Genomic DNA, 22,039 nt, shown 5'->3' on the forward strand with positions numbered 1-22,039 from the left:
ACACTTCTTCTGGTACGTTGTTAACAACACATGAAGAATACTCAAGCAAACCAAAGACTGCTTAAGCAGTCATCTAATTCCTCTCTATTCCTATATTATGATTATTTACATCATGGCAGGAAGCAGCTTTGAAGTAACATCAGCGTGTTTTAAAACACACACAAAAGCAATGAAATAACAGCAAGTCATCAAGATCTCCCCGAAGGATTTCCCTACCAAGCGGACATCCTCTTTGTTCCCTAGCTAGTGGCGCGTACTACTGATCAAGAGGCATTCTTCTCTGCGTCTGGGTCATTTTTATGACCCACCTTTCGGAGTTTCAGCGACCACAACCGCGCGCACGATTCGAGGGCAGCAAAGGGCCTCGTTCTTTGGGCACTTTGACTTTCGCGCCAGCCGGACTCGGCGGCGTCGCTTTGCCCCTCCTCCCGTCCCCCAGCAATGGCTGTGAGGTGGGCGGCGGCGCAACAATGGGGCGGAGAGGGTGTCCGGAGGCAGAAGGATGGCTGCCGCCTCCACGGCCGCAGCAACCGGCGGCCCGGGGAAGCGAAAGAGCTCTTTCCCCGGCGGCACGCCCGCGCTCTGCCTGGCGCTGGCTTTGGCTCTGGGCCATGGTGAGGGCTGCCGCTCTTCTCGGTCTCCGAAGGGGGCGCGCGGGAATGGCGAGAGGGCGGGGCGAACACGTGGTCTGGCCCCACCCCCTTTCCTGGGGTCCTTGGCGGGGAGCAAAAGTCGCTTTGGGTGGGAAAAGTGGGGTCGCTTCGACGGGGGGAGCAGAGGATGGATTGCGGGAAACCTTAGTACGAGGGGTTGCTGGGAAGGGGAAATCACTGGATGAGGAATTACGCTGGGAAGAAGGCGGCTTTATGAGCAGTGGCAAAGAGAGGAAGATTAACTAATGCTACGGAGGGATCTCACACTTGGTTGTGTGGTGTTGACGTTGCGGCCTTAGTACCCTCTCAGAAGCTTGTGATCCTAAACAGGGGTGCGGGGTCCATTGTTTCCAACAGGACCTACTTCAGAGAAACTGCTTTGGATTTCAGTCTACACCTCTTTTTGTAAAAAGTAAAATATTGGGAACTGGTGACTTCAGCCTTCTGTTTTTCTGTTTTTACTTGTAGTGCTTTCTTCTAAGTTATTCCTGGAGCACGGCAAGGTGAATGACCCCAGAATTACTTTTTTAGATGCATTTGGTGGCTTTGCACCCCAGCGCCTCAGTGATACTGTATTTGTACTTGTAGATCAAGTCAAGGACCTAGGAATTGCAAAGATGGTACTGAGAACCATCTTCGGCCTCATACCTAACTTACCCCTTTTCCTTAAGTGTCTCTTCAGTTGGACCAGTGAAGCTCTGAGGAGTACAGCTTAGCAGTTCTTATAAAGTCCCAAAGTTTGATCCACTGTTGATGGGCCGGGACATCAGAGGAGCCAGTCGCTCTAGAGAGGAAAGTTCCAACACGGGATTTCCCTGTCTGATGTCTGAGATGCCATTTCAGAGGAGATAATATTGCAGTTTAAGTGTACTAGACAGAAAAGTCTACATGTACAGTAAGTTGGAATATGGTGTGGAGAGGACAAATCTGTTTAACATATATGCTGCCATGTTTTTTATACTCACTAATCTCCCAGAGTGTCGTATTTCAAGAGGCTGGAGACCTCATTACTCTGCACAGCTTTGTCTGGCTCTACAGTCTTATTTTATTGCTTTTAAAGGGGCCAGGATGGCATCTTGCTCTGCAGCACCCAAGAAGACAGCAGTTGCAGTAATTTCACCAACAGAAATCCATGTGGAGTCTGGGAAAATTGCAAGGCTTTCATGCTGGTTCAGAACATCAATTATGATTAGTGCTGCTACATCTGTTAGCTGGAGCTATCAAGCACTGGGATCAAACAGTCGTCCCACAACTGTAAGAGAAAATTTCTGCACAAGCATTTGTGGTGCAAGTGGGTTACATGTTTTGAAACTACCACCACCCTTTGTCAATTGTATGAATGTCTTGTAGAAATTAATTGTATGTCGTGGAATGACAGCACTCAGTATGGACAAAGGGACAGGGGAGGCGTACCCCTTTTCACTGCTTGAGGAGAAATACCACCAGCAGGAAGGGACAGCAGCAATGGCAAGTTCCGGTGAAATCTTGCAAGATCTCGTGAGATTTCTCTGGAAATAGGCACCAAGGCTGGTGCCACTTCTCCACCAGTTGTGGAAGTGGTGGCACAGATAGGCTGTGCATGGGGCACCACCTTGGTCACACTGGATGGGTAGGCCAGCCCTGCCAAGAGCTTGTCCACAACCCAGAACCTGCCTGTCTCTCCACCACCCCACCTGTATCTCAGTGTTGTCTCAGACCTTTCAATGTGGACATTTTTTAACCCTGGCTGTTCAGGACTTTCCAAGGATAATAAAAAAAAATGCCACATTAAAACAGGGGAGGTTCCAAGACAACACTGGGAGCTCCTACATGAGCACAGAGACAGGCAGGTTGAAATCCACATTTTTCTCTAGTGTGGACAACTAGATTTTGCCCATTGGCATAGCCAGAGGGGGAGCAGGGGAAGTGCTGCTCTCCCCTAAATCAAGTAAATAAATAAATAAATAAAACTTAACTAAAAGTAGAAATTGGTAGATCTTGACAGATTTTTCTGAGCCCGAAAGTAATTTAAAACCACTGTTGTTGAGACATTTCATTGCAAATCTGCTACTAAACAGAGCCAGACAAGAGGATGGTGACAGGTGGGTGTCATGTCCCCACAGCACAAATCCTGGCTACGCCCACGATTTTGCCTGTCCTCAGATATCATAAAGTGCAGCCTTTCATATGTTTTAGAAGACATCTGAAAACAGCCCTCTTTAGGGAAGCTTTTAATGTTTAACAGACTACTGTATTTTAATACTTTGTTGGAAGCTGCCCAGAGTGGCTGGGGAAACCCAGCCAGATGGGCGGTGTGTGTGTGTGTGTGTGTGTGTGTGTGTGTGTACATAAATAAAATAAAATAAAATTATCATCATCATTATTAATCTCTTCTCGGGCTCTCTCCTTTATTTATCACAATTCTTTACTGTGTCTCTGTAGCCTCTTAATGAATTTGATCTTGCCCCATAAAGCATAAACCATAAACAAGCCCAATCCCATGTAAATTCAAGGGGACTTACTCCCAGGTAAGCATTCATAGGAGTGCAATCTCAGTCTCCAATTTTCCCCACCCACCCTTCCACTTGTGTTTCTGCTTTGCCTCCTTTCCCTTTCAATTAAGCCTCCTGCAGAATCTTAGGGATGATTGCTCATCATTTCCCCCCTTTCTCTTTTTAAAGGTGTTATTGGAAGATTTCTATCCCACTTGTAGCGCCCGAGCTGGCTCTTCTCCTCCCGGGCATGTGGAATTACTGGATAAATGCAAACCTTTATGTCTTTGTATATGTGTCTGAGATGAGGGATGTTTCAGTCAAAACCAAATCTCTTCTTGAATCTACTGTCGTAGGCTGTGCATAGTACCTGAGAGTAAGCTCCTTTGAACCCCATAGGATTTGTAACAGAAAGGGGAGGCTAGGGGAACCTGCTTATACCCTTTCTTGCACAGCTGCCTTGTCAGGAAGACCTGTTGTGAATTAAACTATGCAGTAACAATGCCACCATACCCACAATTAATCCCAACAACCCCCAGGCAGGATGAAGTCTTGGAGGTCAAAGCAATTTCATCCAGTGTTATGCTGAGATGATACACCTTGAACTTTTCAGCCAGATGCCTCTCAATATATCCAGAAAAAGCAGTAGTAGTGTCCAGCTGCCTTGGTCACCCATGGGTTTAGTGCAACCTGCTCTTTCTCTCATAAAATGCCACTCTTTCAAACCCAGACAAAAATAAAGGCTTGCGTGTCAGGTGGCTACATCTGAGTGTTCTGCTCTCTGTAACTACTGGAAATCATGCGTAGTTCTCCATGGTGTTGGAAATATATCCACTCAATGATATGAAGGAGGATGAAAATTAAAGGTATAAATGCAAAGTTACATGTGTTTATTTCTGTTATTACAGTTTTTCTATTACTCAGATTGGAGGGCATATGATGGGAAGAACACACAATTCAGTGGCCGAAGCATTTGGGCTGGAAATCTTTTTAAGAATGATGCATCCATCAAGATAGCAAATATGCAACCAGCAGACAATGGCACTTATTTCTGTGATATTAAGAACCCTCCAGATATAGTCACTGCAGAAAGGGCGATTGTAGTTAAAGTTCTGGAGAAAGAGAAAATTCCTGCAAGCTCCGGAAATATTTCATCCTGCTGGCTACTTGTACTTCAGTTCTGCTGCGTTCTAGCCTCATTGACAAACTACTTGTTCTGAAAATAAAACACACCTCTTGAGGCAATTAAGAATGTTCTCCAGTATCTCATTTATCTGGACACTTAGCAATGGGGTTGAGAAGGAATTGGGATGAGTTGCAATATGGAAGGCAAATAATATCGGCCCGCTGAAATAGCAACTAACTAAAACAGGCATAGGGAAACTCTGGCCCTCCAAATGTTTGGGACTACATTTCCCATCATCCCTGACCACTGGTCCTGTTAGCTAGGGATTATGGGAATTGTAGTCCCAAACATCTGGAGGGCCGGACTTTGCCTATGCTTGAACTAAAATGTACTAAAAGCTCATTCCCCCATGGCAACTTTAATCCTAGTAAGCAAATGAAAATTTTGCAGCACCTTCTCTGCAGGATGGTTGTTTCTTAGTTATGAAGCAACCACTGAGATTGTGTGTGTGTGTGTGTGTGTGTGTGTGTGTGTGTGTGTGTGTGTTTATACATGACTTTGACAACTAGATGGATGGATAGAATAAAGAGAGCATTTCAAAAATGCCCAACCAATTGCAGTGCTGTCCAGGGGTCATTTACCTTTTCCTAGATAAACATAACATCTCATACACTGTTTTCTGAAATCTATAGTTATGTGCAGTGCTCTTTTTCTAGAAAAAGGGATGCCAAAACTCACCATGAATGGCTCCCTTTTTGTCTTATAATGGCAATAGCACCCACCTGAGAGGTGCCGGAACTGAGTTCCAGTGAAAAAAATGCCCTAATTATGTGGTATCAGCAACATAAGCATGCCAGACATAATTTCTGCATTGTTTCTGTCCAATCTTCTCTTTTGTTTGAAGTGTTGTGTCTTTCACATTGCAGTACATGCTAATCTCTCATAACGCACTGTGACTTGTGAAGGGAGCTTTCTGTACAACTATTAATAGGACGGAGAACTAGGAGAAGCCTCTTTTCCCAGCATAACGTCTGAATGGTATTCCCTTCCCCACCCCTAAATTTGCAGTTGGCAAGACACTGCTTTCTGCTGCCACATCCACGGCCTCTCACACCCAGGAAGGGATGAGACAAACTGGCTATAAAGAAATTCTTGTGTTTATTTTCGCAGATGCTCAAAAAGCCAACAGTTGGTTTTTTCGTTGGAACATTGACAAAAAGGCACTTTCTTAAAGTAATACTAACATAGCGACATGATACTATACTAATTGACATTCAAATAATACTCCCTCTAAACAAAATGCTTACAGTGGATACACAGCAAAGATAAAAGCATGACAGAGAAACCCATGGATTCAAGCTTTGCACCACAGTATGGCTTTACACAGCATTAAAGTACAATCTTAAAAAAGAAGGAAATTAATTCAAAAGGCATCAGGTGAAAAACAACAGCAAGCATGGTGAAATGTATTAAGGATGTGGGGGGGGGGGCGGGCATCAGGCTTGCTGCCACCATTCGTGCAAACCACTAAGCCGTGTTGCGTTCTGAAGGCAAAGGAAGGATTGGACCCTGATTAATTCAATAGATGCAAGGCTTGACCAGCAAGACTCTGGGAGAAAGTGCAATAGCCACTCCCTTGTCTAGGCCGTTTTATTAACGAAAGAACTTTTACACAGCATTTGTAAGAACCAATCAGATTTCCTCTGAGCATTTCAAAAAAATCCCCACGTTGGAACAAAGTTAGATCAGAGGAAGCCTCTTAACTACTAATAACTAATTTGAGCATGCATACATGTTTAGGCTAAATAAAACAGGAATCAAGGAGGAATGTATTTAGCAAACCTGATAAACAGGAAGTAAACAGGAAAGATAGGCATTTTTATCACCTCCATGTGAAACTCTGTTTCCTGGCCCTAAGATTAACAAAAGCTGCAACAAAGCTACCTCCTTATCTTTATGGCTCAGGATGCCTGGTGAAGCAACCAGTCTGTTTACGTGACTTTCAGGCAACAGAAATGGGGCAGAGATGCAGAGGCTTGGATTGATCAGAAATCATGTCAAATGACCCAAACCCAGTCAAAACGATGCTTTCACCACTGACACAATGGCTTGATTCATTTTTCATAATTCCTCATAGCAATCCTACCCGACCACCACAAGCAGGAGTATAAAAAAAATAAACCGAGCATTACAAAAACCAAGGAAGGCTCAAAACAAAAGAATCGGGTGTCACGGCTGCATGGGGCGATGTTGCATGACCTGCTCCAGTGCTTTGATTCTGTGGGTGAGGTTGGTCACTCGTTCCTCCATCATGCGCTGTGCTGTACCTGCTGAGAGCTCCAGTGCCTGCAATCGCCGTGCCAGTTGCTCAACCTGCCCCTCAGCATGCTGCAGCCTCGGGACTACTAATGCGGAAGACAGACAAGGAGAGACCACAACATTTTATGAACCAACATGAAACGTTTACTAAAAGGCTAACAAAGGTTGCTCTTCGAAGAAAGGTTTTAACTTATGTATGGGTTACGTGCGTGCAAAGCAATCCCCAAAGGAGCAACTAGAGTACTGCAAAATAAAAGAGGCTGAAGGCATCCCACTATCCCTAAACTAAATCAACCTGCTAACGGCTTACATAGGAACTTTCGTCATTCTGAGACCCACCATGATCTACTATCTCTTTCAAATTACTCTTTTAGCTATACCTTTGGGCTACAGCATGTCTCCTATCTGCAAACGCTATCTTCAAATGTTTATTTTATTTGTTTATTTCATTAAATTTATATACGGCTTGATTGCAAAAGAAAACCTTAAAGCAGTTTACAAAAAGATAAACAGAAATACCTGTTTAGCCATACTTTAAAATGTACACAAGTTAAAATACTAATGCAGATGAACATTCACAACAACTTTCTAAGCTTCTGGGTATGCTTGCCTGAACAGAAATGTTTTTAGCAGGTGCCAAAAGAAGTACAGTGAAGGCACCTGCTTGATCTCAACAGGCAGAAAGTTCCACAGTATAAGTGCAGCCACACTAAAGGATCAGGTTCTTACAAATGGGGATACTGTAGCACATGTAGTAGTGCCCAAACCACTGACTGAAGCGATTGAGAGGGCACATCTAGGGTAAAGCGATCTCGTAAGTAAACTGGTCCCAAGTTGTTATGGGCTTTATATACTACCAATAGTATATAAACACCTTGAACCTGGCTTGGTAGCAAATCACGCAGCCCGTGCAGATCTCTTGAGCACAGGTGTTACATGCTGACAAGGTCTCACTCCTGTCAGCAATTGTGCTGCAGCATCCTGCAAACTCCGGATCAAGCAAAAAGAAAGCCCCACATACAGTGCATTGCAGTAACCGAGTCTTGAAATAACCAACACATGAGCTACTGTGGCAAGGCTTTCCTAGTTAAGGAATGGTCATAGCTGTTGAACAGCTGGTGAAAAGCTTTTCTAGCCACTGAGCCTCCAGGGACAGAGATGGATCCAGAAGCATGCCTAAATTGTGGACCTGATCCTTCAGAGACATCCAATATTATTTCTACTTTTGTGTTCCTCCTGAACACAGTGCAGACTAATTTATTTTTTAAAAATAAATAAATTATTGCTCTCTTCCTCTCCAAAGAGCATCATAAAAGGTTCATCTGCCCACATAATTTTATCCTGACCGCCAACCTGTAAGATAAGAAAGGCTGAAAGATGGTGTCTAGTCAAGTTCCTTCATTAAACTTCATGACTGATCAGGCTTTAAATGCTGATCTCTTAATGCGACATTGTAATCATTGCAGTGATAGCTCTCTAAAAATATGTGGTCAATTTCGAGTATCTGACCTGCCAAATCGTGACCAAAGTTTTAAAAATAAAAACTGGGCTGGAGTCCTTAACAATAAAATAACTGGTACATTCCAGGAAATCATGAGGTCAATACCCCAGTGAGCTTGCAACTCATCTTCTAATTTAATGATGGTTTATCGCCAACAGTTTGACTTCACTCCCGAGACAGATGAATGCCAACCTATCCATCACAACAAGGAGCCACACGAACACTTGAACAAGTATAAAGGTAAAGGGACCCCTGACCATTAGGTCCAGTCGTGACCGACTCTGGGGTTGTGGCGCTCATCTCGATTTATTGGCTGAGGGAGCTGGCGTACAGCTTCCGGGTCATGTGGCCAGCATGACTGAGCTGCTTCTGGCGAACCAAAGTAGCACACAGAAACGCTGTTTACCTTCCCGCCGGACCAGTACCTATTTATCTACTTGCACTTTGACGTACTTTCGAACTGCTAGGTTGGCAGGAGCAGGGACTGAGCAACGGGAGCTCACCCCGTAGCGGGGATTCGAACCGCCAACCTTCTGATCAGCAAGTCCTAGGCTCTGTGGTTTAACCCACAGTGCCACCCGCGTCCCACTGAACAAGTATACATTCAAACAATTCAAGTTATTTTTCTCTTAGGGAGGTTAAGTCTGAAAATTTTGATCTGACTTTACCAAAATTCTAAGTGAAGAAAGGCAGCAGCAAATGAAAAAGTTTCCTAGTAAATTAACCTATTTTGCAGACTACTGAAATTAGCATGACTTACAAAATAAGGATATTTTTGTACACACCTTTTAAAAATTACCTTTCCTTTATTGTCTGTCCCTTGGCATAATATAGTAGCAGTCTGAAGGTTTTTTTGGTTTTTTTTGAGGAAAATAACAGTAGAAAAATTATTTTATTTATTAGCTTTATACCCCAACACTGTCCTCCGGAACCCAGATTTTATATAAATTCTGCCTAACTAAGAAAAAAACAGTTTCACTGCAACGAATTGTATTTTGTAATTAGTTAGTGATTCTTGTCAAGATCTGCATTTTTCTGCCAGAGGCGGACCTAGTATGGATGGAAGTGAGTCAAGAGCAGATTACCCTAACCTAACATGTTTACACCCTTCTGAGTCAAAGAAAAATTATTCCTTATTCAAATGCATAATCAAATACAGAATAATTTTATGTAACAGAGAAATTACTTCTACTTAATGGGATGCTAATGAAATGCAACAGGAAAAACCTTACAAGCATTCCATAGTCACAACTGATGTATGGTGTTGAGTCTTCCAAATAGATTATAAAACTTTTTGATCAAAAATCTTATTTCAAATATACTAATAATTAAAAATAACCAATTGGGAAAATTCATTACCAAAGGAAGACTCTCAATAAAAACCAATCTCATTAGTTTAGGCAAAGATCCTTCCCTTCTGGATGTACCAATGCTAATATGAGCTCAACAATACAATACGGTCAGCAGTATACAAAGAATCATGTGTCGGACCCCTTCAGCTGTTGGACTACAACTTACATCATCCCTAACCATTGGCTATGTTTATTAAAGCTGATGGGAGACCAACATCTAGAGAGTCACAAATTCCCTATCCCAGACCTATGTGCTCCTAACAATGTCATCAACAAGATGGCATGATAACAAGTTAGAAGATGGATGGTGGTGGATGGTGGTAAATACTACCTATTGCTCTGGTAGTAAATACTACCCAAATAAAGTCGCTCTCATTTCAAGCTGAACAGCTTAGAAAGGAAAAGCAGCTTGAAGCCACACCTGAGAATTTGCTTATGTGCATTATTTCTTGCCTTAACATAAATTCAATGGTAGTGATCGTTCTCAGCATTTTGTTTTTGCCCCTTTCCGCTGCCGCTCCTAAGAACGGTGGTTCCACACCGATGAATGTGTGGGAGTCTTTTGCAAAGACCCTCAATGTTTCTTCCTTTTGTCTAACCCAACAGGTATCTATAGGGGAAATCCTTGGCTCCTGCCTTATCCCTGTTTGCCATGACCCCTTAGAACTGCAAAAGGATACCTGGTTTTATTCATCTCTACCCAAAAATGATTCTCTCCACACCCTTGGTTATTCCGGCTACCATAACTGGGGTAACCAAGTACGCCGATGCCCACCTTTGGCCATTGATTTATTGACCCCATACGTGGCTTCCTTTAATGTTACTTGTGCCCGTATGGTGAATTGCACAAAAACCAACTGTGTGAAAATGGGCAAGGATAATTTTAATTGCTCTAATTATGTAAATATTTCTTATATATATAAATACACAGAGCTGCCTGAAGGCTGGTTCTGGTCGTGTCCAGGCTATACATTTAATTACATTCCTGCGAACATTAGCCATGGCACACCTTGCTGTATAAGCCGCTTGTCTATCATATTACCCAAAAAACATCTTTTGTCTCGCACTAGATATCGCCGCTCTGTTGAATTAACTAACGATTGTGACGATTCAATTTCTCTCCCCAGTAGGTCTGAATATATCTCTTTAGCTGTTTCTCTCCTAGGAGTCCCTGGATTGGCTGTACGCAACAGTAGAAACATTAATTCTTTAGCTTGTTCTGCAGCAAAAGCACTGAATTACACTTCTCAAGCCCTTCACCTTCTGAATAAAGAGCAAAGTGAGCTCCAACATGGACTTTTACAGAATAGGGCCGCTATAGATTATTTGCTGATGCTTCATCATTACGGCTGTGAACAAGTGGACAACATGTGCTGTTTTAATATTACTGATAATTCCAAAGCCATCCAAAAGCAGATCTCTCATTTGCAAAATCTCACACACCACATTAAACAAGACGTTGGTTTTTCTGGCCTCTGGGACTCTTTCACCCAGTGGCTTACTGCTTGGCTACCTAATCTTACCTGGCTTCGTAATCTCTTTCAATATGCCCTTGTCATTATATGCATCTTAATTTTGTTATGTTGCTTCCTTCAATGCGTTCCTGGTCTCATAAGTCTTTTCTCTCGGCTTCTCTCTCCCCCTCAACCACCTAATAAACTCCTTGCTGCCTACTTTGCGAAATGGCAACACCAACAGTAAACCTAAGGTGAGATGTGGACGGGTTTATTTTGGGCATGCGTTGGCAAACCACGTATCCCGAAGTATTCTTGTCCCATCGATCCTGGACGGATTTATTTTGGGCATGCGTTGGCAAACCACGTATCCCGAAATATTTTTGTCCCATCGACCCTGGCGAACTTATTTTGGGCATTTGTTGGCACACCACTAATCCTGAAATATTTTTGCCTTATCTACCCAGAATGCCTCGCAAACAAGAAAAGAAAGGGGGAGATAAAGGGAAGTCTTCTTTCTGCACAAAACTGCTCCATTTTGGGGAAGCCTCGCTCCTCTTTTCTCTTGCTTTCTGAGAAATTTTGCTTGTAGGTTTTTCCCTGCTTTTGCACACACTGTACGAACCTGCTCTTCACGCCTAGCTGACCACATCCACAGAACTTGATTGTTACATTGTTACATGATATGATCAATCATTAGTAACAGACATCCCAGGCTCATGGAAAACAAACTGTACTTGCTCTCCATGCCTAGCTGACCATAACTATAAAACCCGATTGTTATATTGTTTGTGCCAATTAATCCCTAGTTACAATTCAATTAGGAGGCTTCATGCCTGTCTAGTTCCAGCTCCGATTCTCAGCCTTCTCTCCATCAATGATAAATGATCACATGTAATCCCCACCTTTCACATGTAATTCCCGCCTTAGTACTTATGTTAACCAATTACAAGTTTCTGTGTGTATGTATCAACCAATCAGCCACAGGCACACTTTTGGCAATGCTTGCAATATTCAATAAAATAGGCTCTCAGGGTCCGCCCTGACAGACGCCTCATGTTACACCTGCCTCTCTCGTCTCCCATGATTTTTCATTTCTACACATTGCAAAATTTTAGAAGATACCGATATAGACTAGCCTGATATGGCAAATGGAAACACAGAGCACTTTAGGTCATGAGAGTGATTTCCAACAGCTCCACATAAACAAAGTTCACTGACTTTCTTGCTTATGGGTAAATTGTCACCAATCAGCAGTGGCTTCCCCTAACAATTAAGGTGGGGTAAACAGGGAGTAAACAGTTATTTCAGTGGAGCTAAAAACCTCAACAGGTCTGGGGAAAAGCTTTTCCTAGATTAACATACTTTAGAAACAAATATTACCCTTAAAAAAATGCTACTTTCTCAGCCTCAAACTATAATTACTAACAACTACCCAACCAGAAAGTAAACTATCAATCAGTCTGCTTAAGCAAACAGCTCTACAAATGAAGGCAGGAAACCCAAGGCAACACCAATTTCAGACATACAAGGTCTTGGGTGCTTTATCCGGTAGCAGCAGAGAGGAAAGAGAGTGATTCAAGGACGCAGCAATCTCCCCTCTTGCCTGGCTTAGCACTTACCCTTATTATTATCTGTACAGAGCTCAACCTAAAGACCCAAAGAGCGGAGTAGCAGAAGGAGAGAGTTTGGATTTGATATCCCGCCTTTCACTCCCTTTAAGGAGTCTCAAAGTGGCTAACATTCTCCTTTCCCTTCCTCCCCCACAACAAACACTCTGTGAGGTGAGTGGGGCTGAGAGACTTCAAAGAAGTGTAACTAGCCCAGCAGCTGCATGTGGAGGAGCGGAGACACGAACCCGGTTCCCCAGATTACAAGACTACCACTCTTAACCACTACACCACACTGGCTCTCCTGAGGTCACCTGCTCTTCCTTGGTCTCTGTTCCGCCCTGGGCTCTTAATCACAATAATGATAAACTAGTAACTGTTGCCTCTTGGCAAGCCTGCACTTCAAAATATTGGAGCATACAACTATACTAAGACTCAGGATTCACAGAAGAACAAAAGCAAACTTGGCACATCTAAGAAATACACACACACACACACACACACACACACACATACACACACACACACATACTCATGCCTAACTGTGGAAACAAGCCACTGCTATCTCTTTGAACTGCTAAGAACACTTTATTCTCTAACTGTGAATGCCATTTGTTTAAAAGTTCTTTTAGTGGCCTATTGAACTTTTTGTCATTTTGAAATCCACCCAGATCAAGTCAATTTCAAATCACTCTTTAGTTATACCCTTGGGCTACATTATCTCTTCTATCTCTAGCTACGAACAACTTCAACCGTAAAATAAGCATACAGTAGCTGACTTAATCCTATCAATAGACTACAATATAAACCAAACTTTTCTTGTAAATTTGTAGCACCTTTCAAACTGTTTACCAGACAGCTGATGCTGGCTCTAAGAAGCAAATTAACGACATAATTCCAAAACCTAACTACATACAGGATTTTTAGTTCTTTTAAAACAGTTCAATTTCTTCACAGAAACACTCTGAATAAAATACAAGTTATGCAAGAACAGCCAAAATAATACCCCTTTAAGTGATGGGTTTTTGTAGAGTGATTTAATCAAATATTTCACAAAAGCATTCTATCAACCATCAGTACTAGCACTCCTGTATCCAGAGACGGCAGTACCTTTTTCCACAACTCTGACTTTGATTTCACTAGGTGTGACAACAATATCTGGAGGGTTCTTGACATCGCAGATGAAAGTGCCATTGTCCCGGAATTGCATGTTGGATATACTGATAGATGCATCTTTCTTGTTAAGGTCACCCGCCCAGCTGCTTCTGTCCTTAAATTGTGTATCCCTCCCAGGATATGATTTGCCATGAGAATAAAAGAAGAACTGTAATCGGGAACACAAAATCCTAGTTTTCTCCACAAAGGGAGGTCTGGGAGTAGCTACAATTGCTCAGGGTGAGACCTTATTCTGACTCACTCGCCCCAATTTCCAGCTGCTGTTACTGGATCACTATTGGACCTATTATTGCCATCACCTCATACACCTTTAAACTTGAGATATCCTGCTAACAAGACAGGAACCCATGGTGAAGTGTGGGTAGGTGGCTAACAAATGTGTCACTTGTTGAAAACAATCCCTCGCCTTAATAAGACTTTTGCCACTGAAGTATTGTGGAGCAAGCACAGAAGGACGACTATCCATGATACCAAACATAATAGGATCAACTGGCATTCCGAGGCGGCCTAAATATGTACTCTTACCAGCGATAAAAGTGAGCAGGAGCAGAAAGGTATGAAATAGCAGGGAAATGTTTAATCTGCTTTGTTGCAGACTCTTGTTCAATTCTCATCTTACTTCAATCATCATCTCTTACTGGCACAGTAGTAGTTGATCCCTCTGGTTGAAAGCTCCAGGTAACAGTAGCGGCACTGCTGATCACCTCTGAGGATGAAAAGCTGCATGGAAGCTTCGTTTCTGTCCCATTCTCCACAGAGAGTTCTGCTGGTGTGTATACTTCCATAGCTGAAACCTGGGCTGTCAAAAACACCACAAAAATCAGGATGCAGGACCTATTGTAAGCAATGCAGAATGAAATGATAGCATTACACAAGAGAGCTTCATGAAGAGCTACATTAGAAATCTTATAGCCCAGAATAAAAGCCCCATCAAATATCTGTTGAGTCGCACGTAGTCCATTTGCTCTGGAAACATCCCATGTTATTTCTGCTTTTGTGTGAGATCGGTCACCATATAAACTTCATCCTGAATGCAATGCATACCCTCTGAACTTGATCACTGAATATTTACCCAATTGTTGAGTGTTGGTCAAGGGCAACTAACAACAGCTCATCTAAGTAACCGTTCTAGTAAAAGACTGGTAAGTTAAAACGTCCTCCAATGACTGAAGAAGGCATAGAAAGTTCTTGTGTATTGTTTGCCTATCCATCCATTGGCAAAGGAGGAATTATTATTTGAACTTGAGTAAGGTTTTGTACCTTTGTAAAGTCCTATTTTGCTCAATAAAATTCAGCGTTTTTCCACTAGTGCTCTGTCTTTGCTTCAAGGATCCTTTAAAAGGAAGCCATTTTCTTTGGCAAAACACCATCCAAGCCCTAAAGCCAGTTCACACAAACCTGGTCAACTCCCTACCACATCTACCGAAATCTTGGCAGGTTCACTACCAGAATACACATGATGCACCATGTAATTACAATAAGCAAACATGAACTAAACTCATTTGCAAGCTGTAGACAGTCACAACAACGAGTTGTTCTCCAAAAGTAAGAAGTAGTCCTTGTGACTAAGCTGTGACACTCCAAAAAGTTGCGAGACTATAGCTCCCACCCTACCTGACCACTGGTGATGCTGGCTGAGGCGGATGGAAACTTTAACCCAGACACATCTGGAAGGCCACAGTGCAGTCTGCCTGCCTGTCCCCGCTTTACATACCTGTCCTGAAGCATATATTTAATTTGCTGCCAACATTGTTCTCAAATACTTTCTTTCTGCCTTCACTGAAAAGTCTAACATGTCCTTAAGAGTTTCTACAGCTCACAAAAGTGGGGTGGTTTTGTATTAATCCTGGCAGGAGCACATTGACAGCAGCTGTTTCATGGCCAGAGACAAGGTTATTTCATATGCTGCACTATCAATGCTGTCCTTCATAGGCTGTGCTAAAGATTCCAGATTCCTGACAGTCCAATTCTGTTTTAACGCAAAAACGCATAAAAAATTAAACAGGCAAATGTGTTTACTGAATGGACAGAAGAGAAAGGGAATCCTTGGGAAGGCTTCTGTGTGCTACACAGTTTGTCAGGGCTCCCTGTGAATTTTTAAAAAGTACCTCAAGACTTACAACTTGTGAAAAGCCATTCAGCTGTTTGTTAGGAACAAGAATGAAAATTGGGAGCTTTCCCAAGCTCAACCCACACCAGGTGTAGCTAGCAAGCAAACAAAGAAACCAGCAGGGATTGAGGAAACAGGAAACAGAACGTTCTCGCAATGGGGAAATGCCTTGGCACTTCTACATTCACTGCACTGCCTTCACATCCAGCATGCAGTAGACACTCACCATTACACCACTGTGCAAGCAATGTCTCCCACCCCACTGCTGTTCACACAAACCTGGTCAACTCCATACCACATCTACCGAAATCCTGGCAGGTTCAATACCAGAATACACATGATGCACCATGTAATTACAATAAGCAAAGAAGGTTATTTCATATGCTGCACTATCAATGCTGTCCTTCATAGGCTATGCTAAGGATTCCAGATTCCCGACAGTCCAACTCTGTTTTAACACAAAAATGCATTAAAAAAATTAAATAGGTAAATGTGTTTACTGAATGGAAAGAGAAAGGGAATCCTTGGGAAGGCTTCTGTGTGCTACACAGTTTGTCAGGGCTCCCCGTGAATTAAAGAAAAACACCTCAAGACTTACAACTTGTGAAAAGCCATTCAGCTGTTTGTTGGGAACAAGAATACAAATTGGGAGCCTTCCCAAGCTCAACCCACACCAGGTGTCTTTAGCAAGCAAACAAACCAGCAGGGATTGAGGAAAGATCGCAATACCAAAACAGGAAATAAAACATTCTCGCAATGGGGAAATGCCTTGGCACTTCCACATTCACTGCATTGCCTTCACGTCCAGCATGCAGTAGAATAGAGCAGAATACCACTTAGGCAGGACACTCACCATTACACCATTGTGCAAGCAATGTCTCCCACCTCACTGCTGCTGTGCTATGATACTCAGACTTAAATGTTTAAATGTGCTTAAGAAAACCCACTCACGTTTCTATGATGCAAAAATCAAGATTTATAGAAGCCTGCATTTATAGAAACCTGCCATTATATTACAGGTTTTCAGCTATAAAGCCTTGTGTGACTCAGGACTCCAATACCTTAAGGACCACCTCTTCCCACACAAGCCAACCCACACCTCACATTCAGCATCTGAAGCCTTTCTCTATTCTCCCCCACCCAAAGAAGATGTGGAGGGTGGCAACATGAGAACAAGTAAGTAAGTAAGTAAGTAAATCTATTTAGAAGAGCCAATGGCAGCTGCTGCCCACTTGGCCTGGTAGTGCTAAGAGGCCACAGGTCATGGCCAAGTTGTCCTAGTTTTCTCCCTATCCTACTCCCATGCAAACATACTGTTGACACTTAAGCTTCGCTTTTTATTATTTATTTATTTATTTAGTCCCAACTGGAAATGTCTCAGTTTGGTACCAAAGGAATCTCTGCTGCCAGAGGAGGAGACTGATGGAAGAAACGTTTGTGTGGCTTCCACCTGTCCTGGTTCTCTCCCTATCCTCCTCCTTTGCAAAGAAACAGTGGATACTTAAACACTGTAGTCTTATTAATACATAGCCCCTAAGTGTCTTACCTTGGTTCAGAAGGGGCCCTTGCTGTCACAATTTCTAGTATGCATATTTCCAGACCTTATGGAGAAATATTATTCCTCTGCCCCCTGCAGCTCAGCGATGAAACATTTCCAGACTTCTAAAAACTGAAGGTTTGTTCAAAGTGAAACAATCTTCTACTCTTCCACATCTCAGTTTATTTCTTGATTTGGTGTACTGTGGTATCTCGGTTGTTGAACATAATCCATTCCAGAAGACCTTTAAACTTCCAAAACGTTCAACAACCAAGGTGCAATGAGTGGTCGGCAAATTCCATTCAAAAAATGGAGAAACACACCTCAGAAGCCATTTCACTTCCGAGGCACGTTCGAAAACGGAAACATTCACTTCTATGTTTTCGACGTTCAGAAACCAAAACATTCGGCTTCTTTAATGTTCGACAACCAAGGTACCACTGTATTTCCAAACAGAGACCAGTCCCCACCCCCCAAATCCTACAGGTGATGAAAGTACAGTTATACCCTGTGTTGCATTAGGTTCATGTTCTGTCTTTTTGGCTTGTGAACGTAGCAAGCCCGGATGTATATACTTCCGGGTTTCGCCGCGCGCATGTGCGCAGAAGTGTTCTATTGTGCCGTGCGTGTGTGCAGAAGCAGCACTCTAGTTACAGACTTTTCCGGGTGCGACTGGCACCCCGGAATGGATCATGTCCGTAACTAGAGGTACCACTGTATCTGACGTGGCTAAGAAGCAGTTGGTGTCAGAGGCTGTGCTGTGCAAAGGCCTTGACACAATCTTGCAGTAGCGTACGCTTGGCAGAATCCCAGACTACATTCCCTGGCCAAACACCTGAATATGTTCTGTATGTTGCAACATTTAAAAGCACCTTTCCAACAGCAAGCAAGCCCTAAGTATACTGCTTGTTTTGTAATCCTGTCCAATGCAGAAGCTGTGATTATATTTCCACCCTTGAATCTTGGATCCAACAGATTTGCAGCAGTGTGAATTGGAGGTAACAAAATTACACTTCTCTGTACTTTCTCCCACTCCCAGTCCTTTGAGGACTGGTCAAGAGGTCAGAAACAGATCCACCAACCATGCCAACAAATTTACGGCCACAAGCAAAGAAGGCATTCAATCCTCCTTCTCTTGCCTCCTTGGCAAGAGCGTTGCTCTATCTCTAACCTTTGAATCCTTGGCAGAAGCATTTCTAGAAATCCCAGTTAATAGGAACATGACTGAAGGAATGACCGCCAGGTGTGGAGCACACTTCCACCCACAGTCAAGCCACAGCTGTCTGAACATCCTGCCCTCTATCTAACCTTTGGCTTTCTCAGTAGTCTGCTGTGCCCTGTCTGTGACCTTTGTTTCCTTCGTTATACATTGTTCAAAGGGAAAATGACGCTGTGGAAACAGGTGCCAAAATAACTTTGTACCACCCCCCGATCTCATGATTGGAAGATGTGTAAAGGGCACATTCCCTAATGTATCTGACTGGTTTTGCATGTTGTGCTAATAAAAAGAGCCTCCGCAGAGCTAGCTGGCTAACTGTGCTTGTGCACAGCTCACCTGCATTACCAACTCCTGCCTCATGTCCTTCACTTCACATGACGTGGTGGAATGGGGGGGCTTTGTCTGAATAAACAAGGAAACACCTGGGTCACGTAGACAGTTCATGATGGGAAAGTAATGAAGCATGAAGTTTCTTATGTCTCTGAATGTTTTGCATACTGCTGATAAAAGGGCTTTGCGGGGCTTGTAAAGGCAGCTCTTTCCGCACAGCCCGCCTGCATCATCAGCTCTCGTCTCATTTCTTCACTATCTTCTAACAAATTTATTTATGGCATAAGGTTTTGTGGAGTACAAAAAAATGCCCTGAGCATGTGCAGTATTACAACCGTCAGCAAAACGTAACAAAAACATTTTGTAAAACCCGATAAGCAGAAAGCAAAGATAGAGACCTATGACCACAACTTTGTGCCTGCAGTAGGCAAACAAACTTGCAGAAAGTGTCTGGGTGGGACTGGAGGAGATGCACAGACCGCAACCTCCTCCGAACTTTCCAAAGGCCTTTTTGAGCAAACAAGCTTGCAGAAGAGGGGGTTTTAACTGAGCAAATCACCACCTTACACTGTAATCCTAATCTTCTCTACTTACAACCAAGACTTATTGAATTCAGTGGGCACTTCCATGTAAGTGGAGTTTGGGTTGCACCTTTAAGGCGGCAGTGAAAGCTGAGTTGAACAAATGACACGTCTCCTTCAAACTTTCTGACAGAAATCTCATGGGCTTATAAAATGAAAAGGCAGATGGGACATTAAGCAGGTAGACATTTTCTTCATGCTACCAACTTTCCAAAAGCCTTCGGGAGCAAATACACTTGCGGAACAGGGAAATAAGTACGGCATTGGACTTCATTCACAATGGCCAAGCACATGAAGGGAGGGTATGTGGGGATAAAGGTAAAGGTACCCCTGCCCGTATGGGCCAGTGGTGTCCGACTCTGGGGTTGCGCGCCCATCTCGCTTAAGAGGCCGGGGGCCAGCGCTGTCCAAGGACACTTCCGGGTCATGTGGCCAGCGTGACGAAGCTGCAGCTGCCGAGTCAGCACCAGCGCAGCACACGGAAATGCCGTTTACCTTCCCGCTAGAAAGCGGCACCTATTTATCTACTTGCACTTAAGGGTGCTTTCGAACTGCTAGGTGGGCAGGAGCTGGGACCGAACAACGGGAGCTCACCCCACCGCGGGGATTCGAACCGCCGACCATGCGATCGGCAAGTCCTAGGCGCTGAGGTTTTACCCACAGTGCCACCCGCGATCCCATGATGTGGGGATATTGGGTATTAATTTTCCTTCACCAGCTACCCCACTCCCAACAGTCCATCAAATGCAGGGATACAGACCACAGTTCAGCATTTATTCTGTTCTTCTCTCTCTGTATTAGCAGATAATTAAGTACACATCATGGAAGATCTCCCTGTCTTTATTTCGGCTTTGTTGATGTGTTGGTTAACTGTCATGCAGCAGGGTAGGAAAAGTCAGTTTCCCCTCTTGCCTGGCTGTCTTACCCTTATTATTATCTGTGCAGAGCTCAACCTAAAGACCCAAAAGGCGAAGTGGCAGAGGGAGAGAGAGGGGTCACCTGCTCTTCCTTGGTCTCTGTTCCGCCCTGGGCTCTTCTGCAAAGCGATTCACACGTACACCCGCCACCATCATGACACGTACGTTAGCTCACCCCCACCCATTCTTCCTTTTACCGGAGAGAGACCAGGGAGGGGCTGCGAGGGGGGCTCCGGGAGACCTGGAATCCCCCGCCAACACCCAACAGCACCGAGGAAACAGCGCTCCGCCGCAGCGTCGCGTTCACACGCCCCAGACGACTCGCCTCCCGCGCGCGCTCCGCTTCCCCCGCCGCCCGAGTTCTGGCGGAGACGGCGGGGCTCAGCGAAGAGGAAAGGCTTTTTTCCCGCCCTGCCTTCTCCCTCCTTGGCTCCCCTCCTTCCCTTTCAGGCGCGCCGACCCCGACACGGGAAACCCACTCACACAAGCCGAGAGCCGCCGCCAACAGCAACGAGCTGAGCCAGGCGGCGAGTCTCGGACTGCAGCCGCCGCCTCCTGGCGCCGTTAACGCCGCCACCGCCACGGTCGCCGCTGCCATTTTCCTGCCGGGAAGAGAACTGCGAGAACCAGGTCGAACCAACGTGCGAGTGTCGAGCTCTTTTGCCCGGCTCTGCCCTTCACTTCTCACGTCGCAGGGCGATTGGGAGCTCAGGTTGCCAGCCTCCCAATGGAGGGCCATTTAAAGAGAAATTGCCCGCCCCCTTTGGGGGCGTTCTGTGAGGGATGGGCATATTTGCAGAGCGACTCCATACATTACATGAAATATCAATTAGTCACTTGGGATCTGTGTCACCAGCTGATTGACAACTTTTTCCAGTGACCACAATAATAAATCTTTCCTGTTTCAGAAGTTGATGCATTTTCTGGCTTTACTGGCTGACTCTGTTGATCTGAAGAAGTGTGCATGCACACGAAAGCTCATACCAATAACAAACTTGTACTCTAAGATGCTACTGAAAGGAATTTGTTTATCCTGTTGATCATGGTATTCTTGGAAATCTGTGTTTTTGGAGAAGCGCTGTCTGTGTTGCAATCTGCAATCAGTGTGTTGCAAAAACTGTGTTGCAATCAGTTCTGGAAAACTGTCTTGAACATGTTTGGAACCAAACAAGCCATCTTTAAGTGAATGTTTTCAAATAACCTTTTTCCTGTTGGAACCAACTTGGCCTTTTTAAGCTCTGTGATCCTAATTCTTGGAGCCTGTACAGCTGTAATACGTATATTAGTGACAGATGATAAATCAAGCACAGCCACATTTTCTTCCCAATTTAGAAAGCTGCCATGATGGCAAAATGTGTGGATACACTAACACAGTACAGCCCCACTTCCCATTAGCCTTTTTAGTTTGGATCTCTTGTCAAATAAACAAGTTACAGTACTATGATTTCCTCTTGTAGAACATTCCTGGGTAAATAAACTTAGAGGACAAATGCGATAACAGAATAGATAGTACTGGCTGGTGTTCAACCAGTAAGCTCAATGGGGACATGTAGAGGAGGCAAGTCTCCATTGCTCAGTTTAACCACTTCATGTGTTTTTGTGTGAAGGTGAGCACACAAAGTTTGTTGGGTTTCCCCCAATGTTGTTCTAACCCAGTGTTTCCGAAACTTGAGTCGCCAGCTG

At 43.9% G+C, this 22,039-nt stretch overlaps 2 protein-coding genes across 7 annotated transcripts; one reads left to right on the forward strand and one right to left on the reverse strand.

The window, feature by feature from the left end:
• The first annotated feature begins 456 nt into the window (after positions 1-456).
• On the forward strand, positions 457-4,376 carry LOC308590037 (uncharacterized protein). 5 transcript variants are annotated; one of them, XM_081199728.1, is made up of 4 exons: positions 457-614; positions 1,714-1,907; positions 3,314-3,500; positions 4,033-4,376. In XM_081199728.1, exons 1-3 carry the CDS (start codon positions 503-505, stop codon positions 3,425-3,427), a joined length of 420 nt encoding a protein of 139 aa, XP_081055854.1. In that variant the 5' UTR covers positions 457-502; the 3' UTR covers positions 3,428-3,500; positions 4,033-4,376. The 5 variants fall into 5 exon arrangements, 1 of the variants encoding a protein (XP_081055854.1); XR_014009597.1 differs by lacking the exon at positions 3,314-3,500 and having other exon boundaries at positions 458-614; XR_014009598.1 differs by lacking the exons at positions 457-614; positions 3,314-3,500 and adding an exon at positions 779-800.
• Positions 4,377-6,439: 2,063 nt separating this feature from the next.
• On the reverse strand, positions 6,440-21,110 carry LOC308590027 (myelin protein zero-like protein 1). 2 transcript variants are annotated; one of them, XM_081199714.1, is made up of 4 exons: positions 20,840-21,110; positions 14,301-14,461; positions 13,597-13,810; positions 6,440-6,652 (listed from the first exon to the last, which is right to left on the reverse strand). In XM_081199714.1, the coding sequence occupies exons 1-4, from the start codon at positions 21,093-21,095 to the stop codon at positions 6,480-6,482; spliced, it is 804 nt and encodes a 267-aa protein (XP_081055840.1). In that variant the 5' UTR covers positions 21,096-21,110; the 3' UTR covers positions 6,440-6,479. The 2 variants fall into 2 exon arrangements, with proteins under 2 accessions (XP_081055840.1, XP_081055839.1); XM_081199713.1 differs by having other exon boundaries at positions 6,440-6,655.
• Positions 21,111-22,039: the final 929 nt, after the last annotated feature.

The sequence above is a fragment of the Podarcis bocagei genome (genome assembly GCF_964188305.1).
Source record: "Podarcis bocagei genome assembly, chromosome: 6".
NCBI lineage: Eukaryota > Metazoa > Chordata > Lepidosauria > Squamata > Lacertidae > Podarcis > Podarcis bocagei.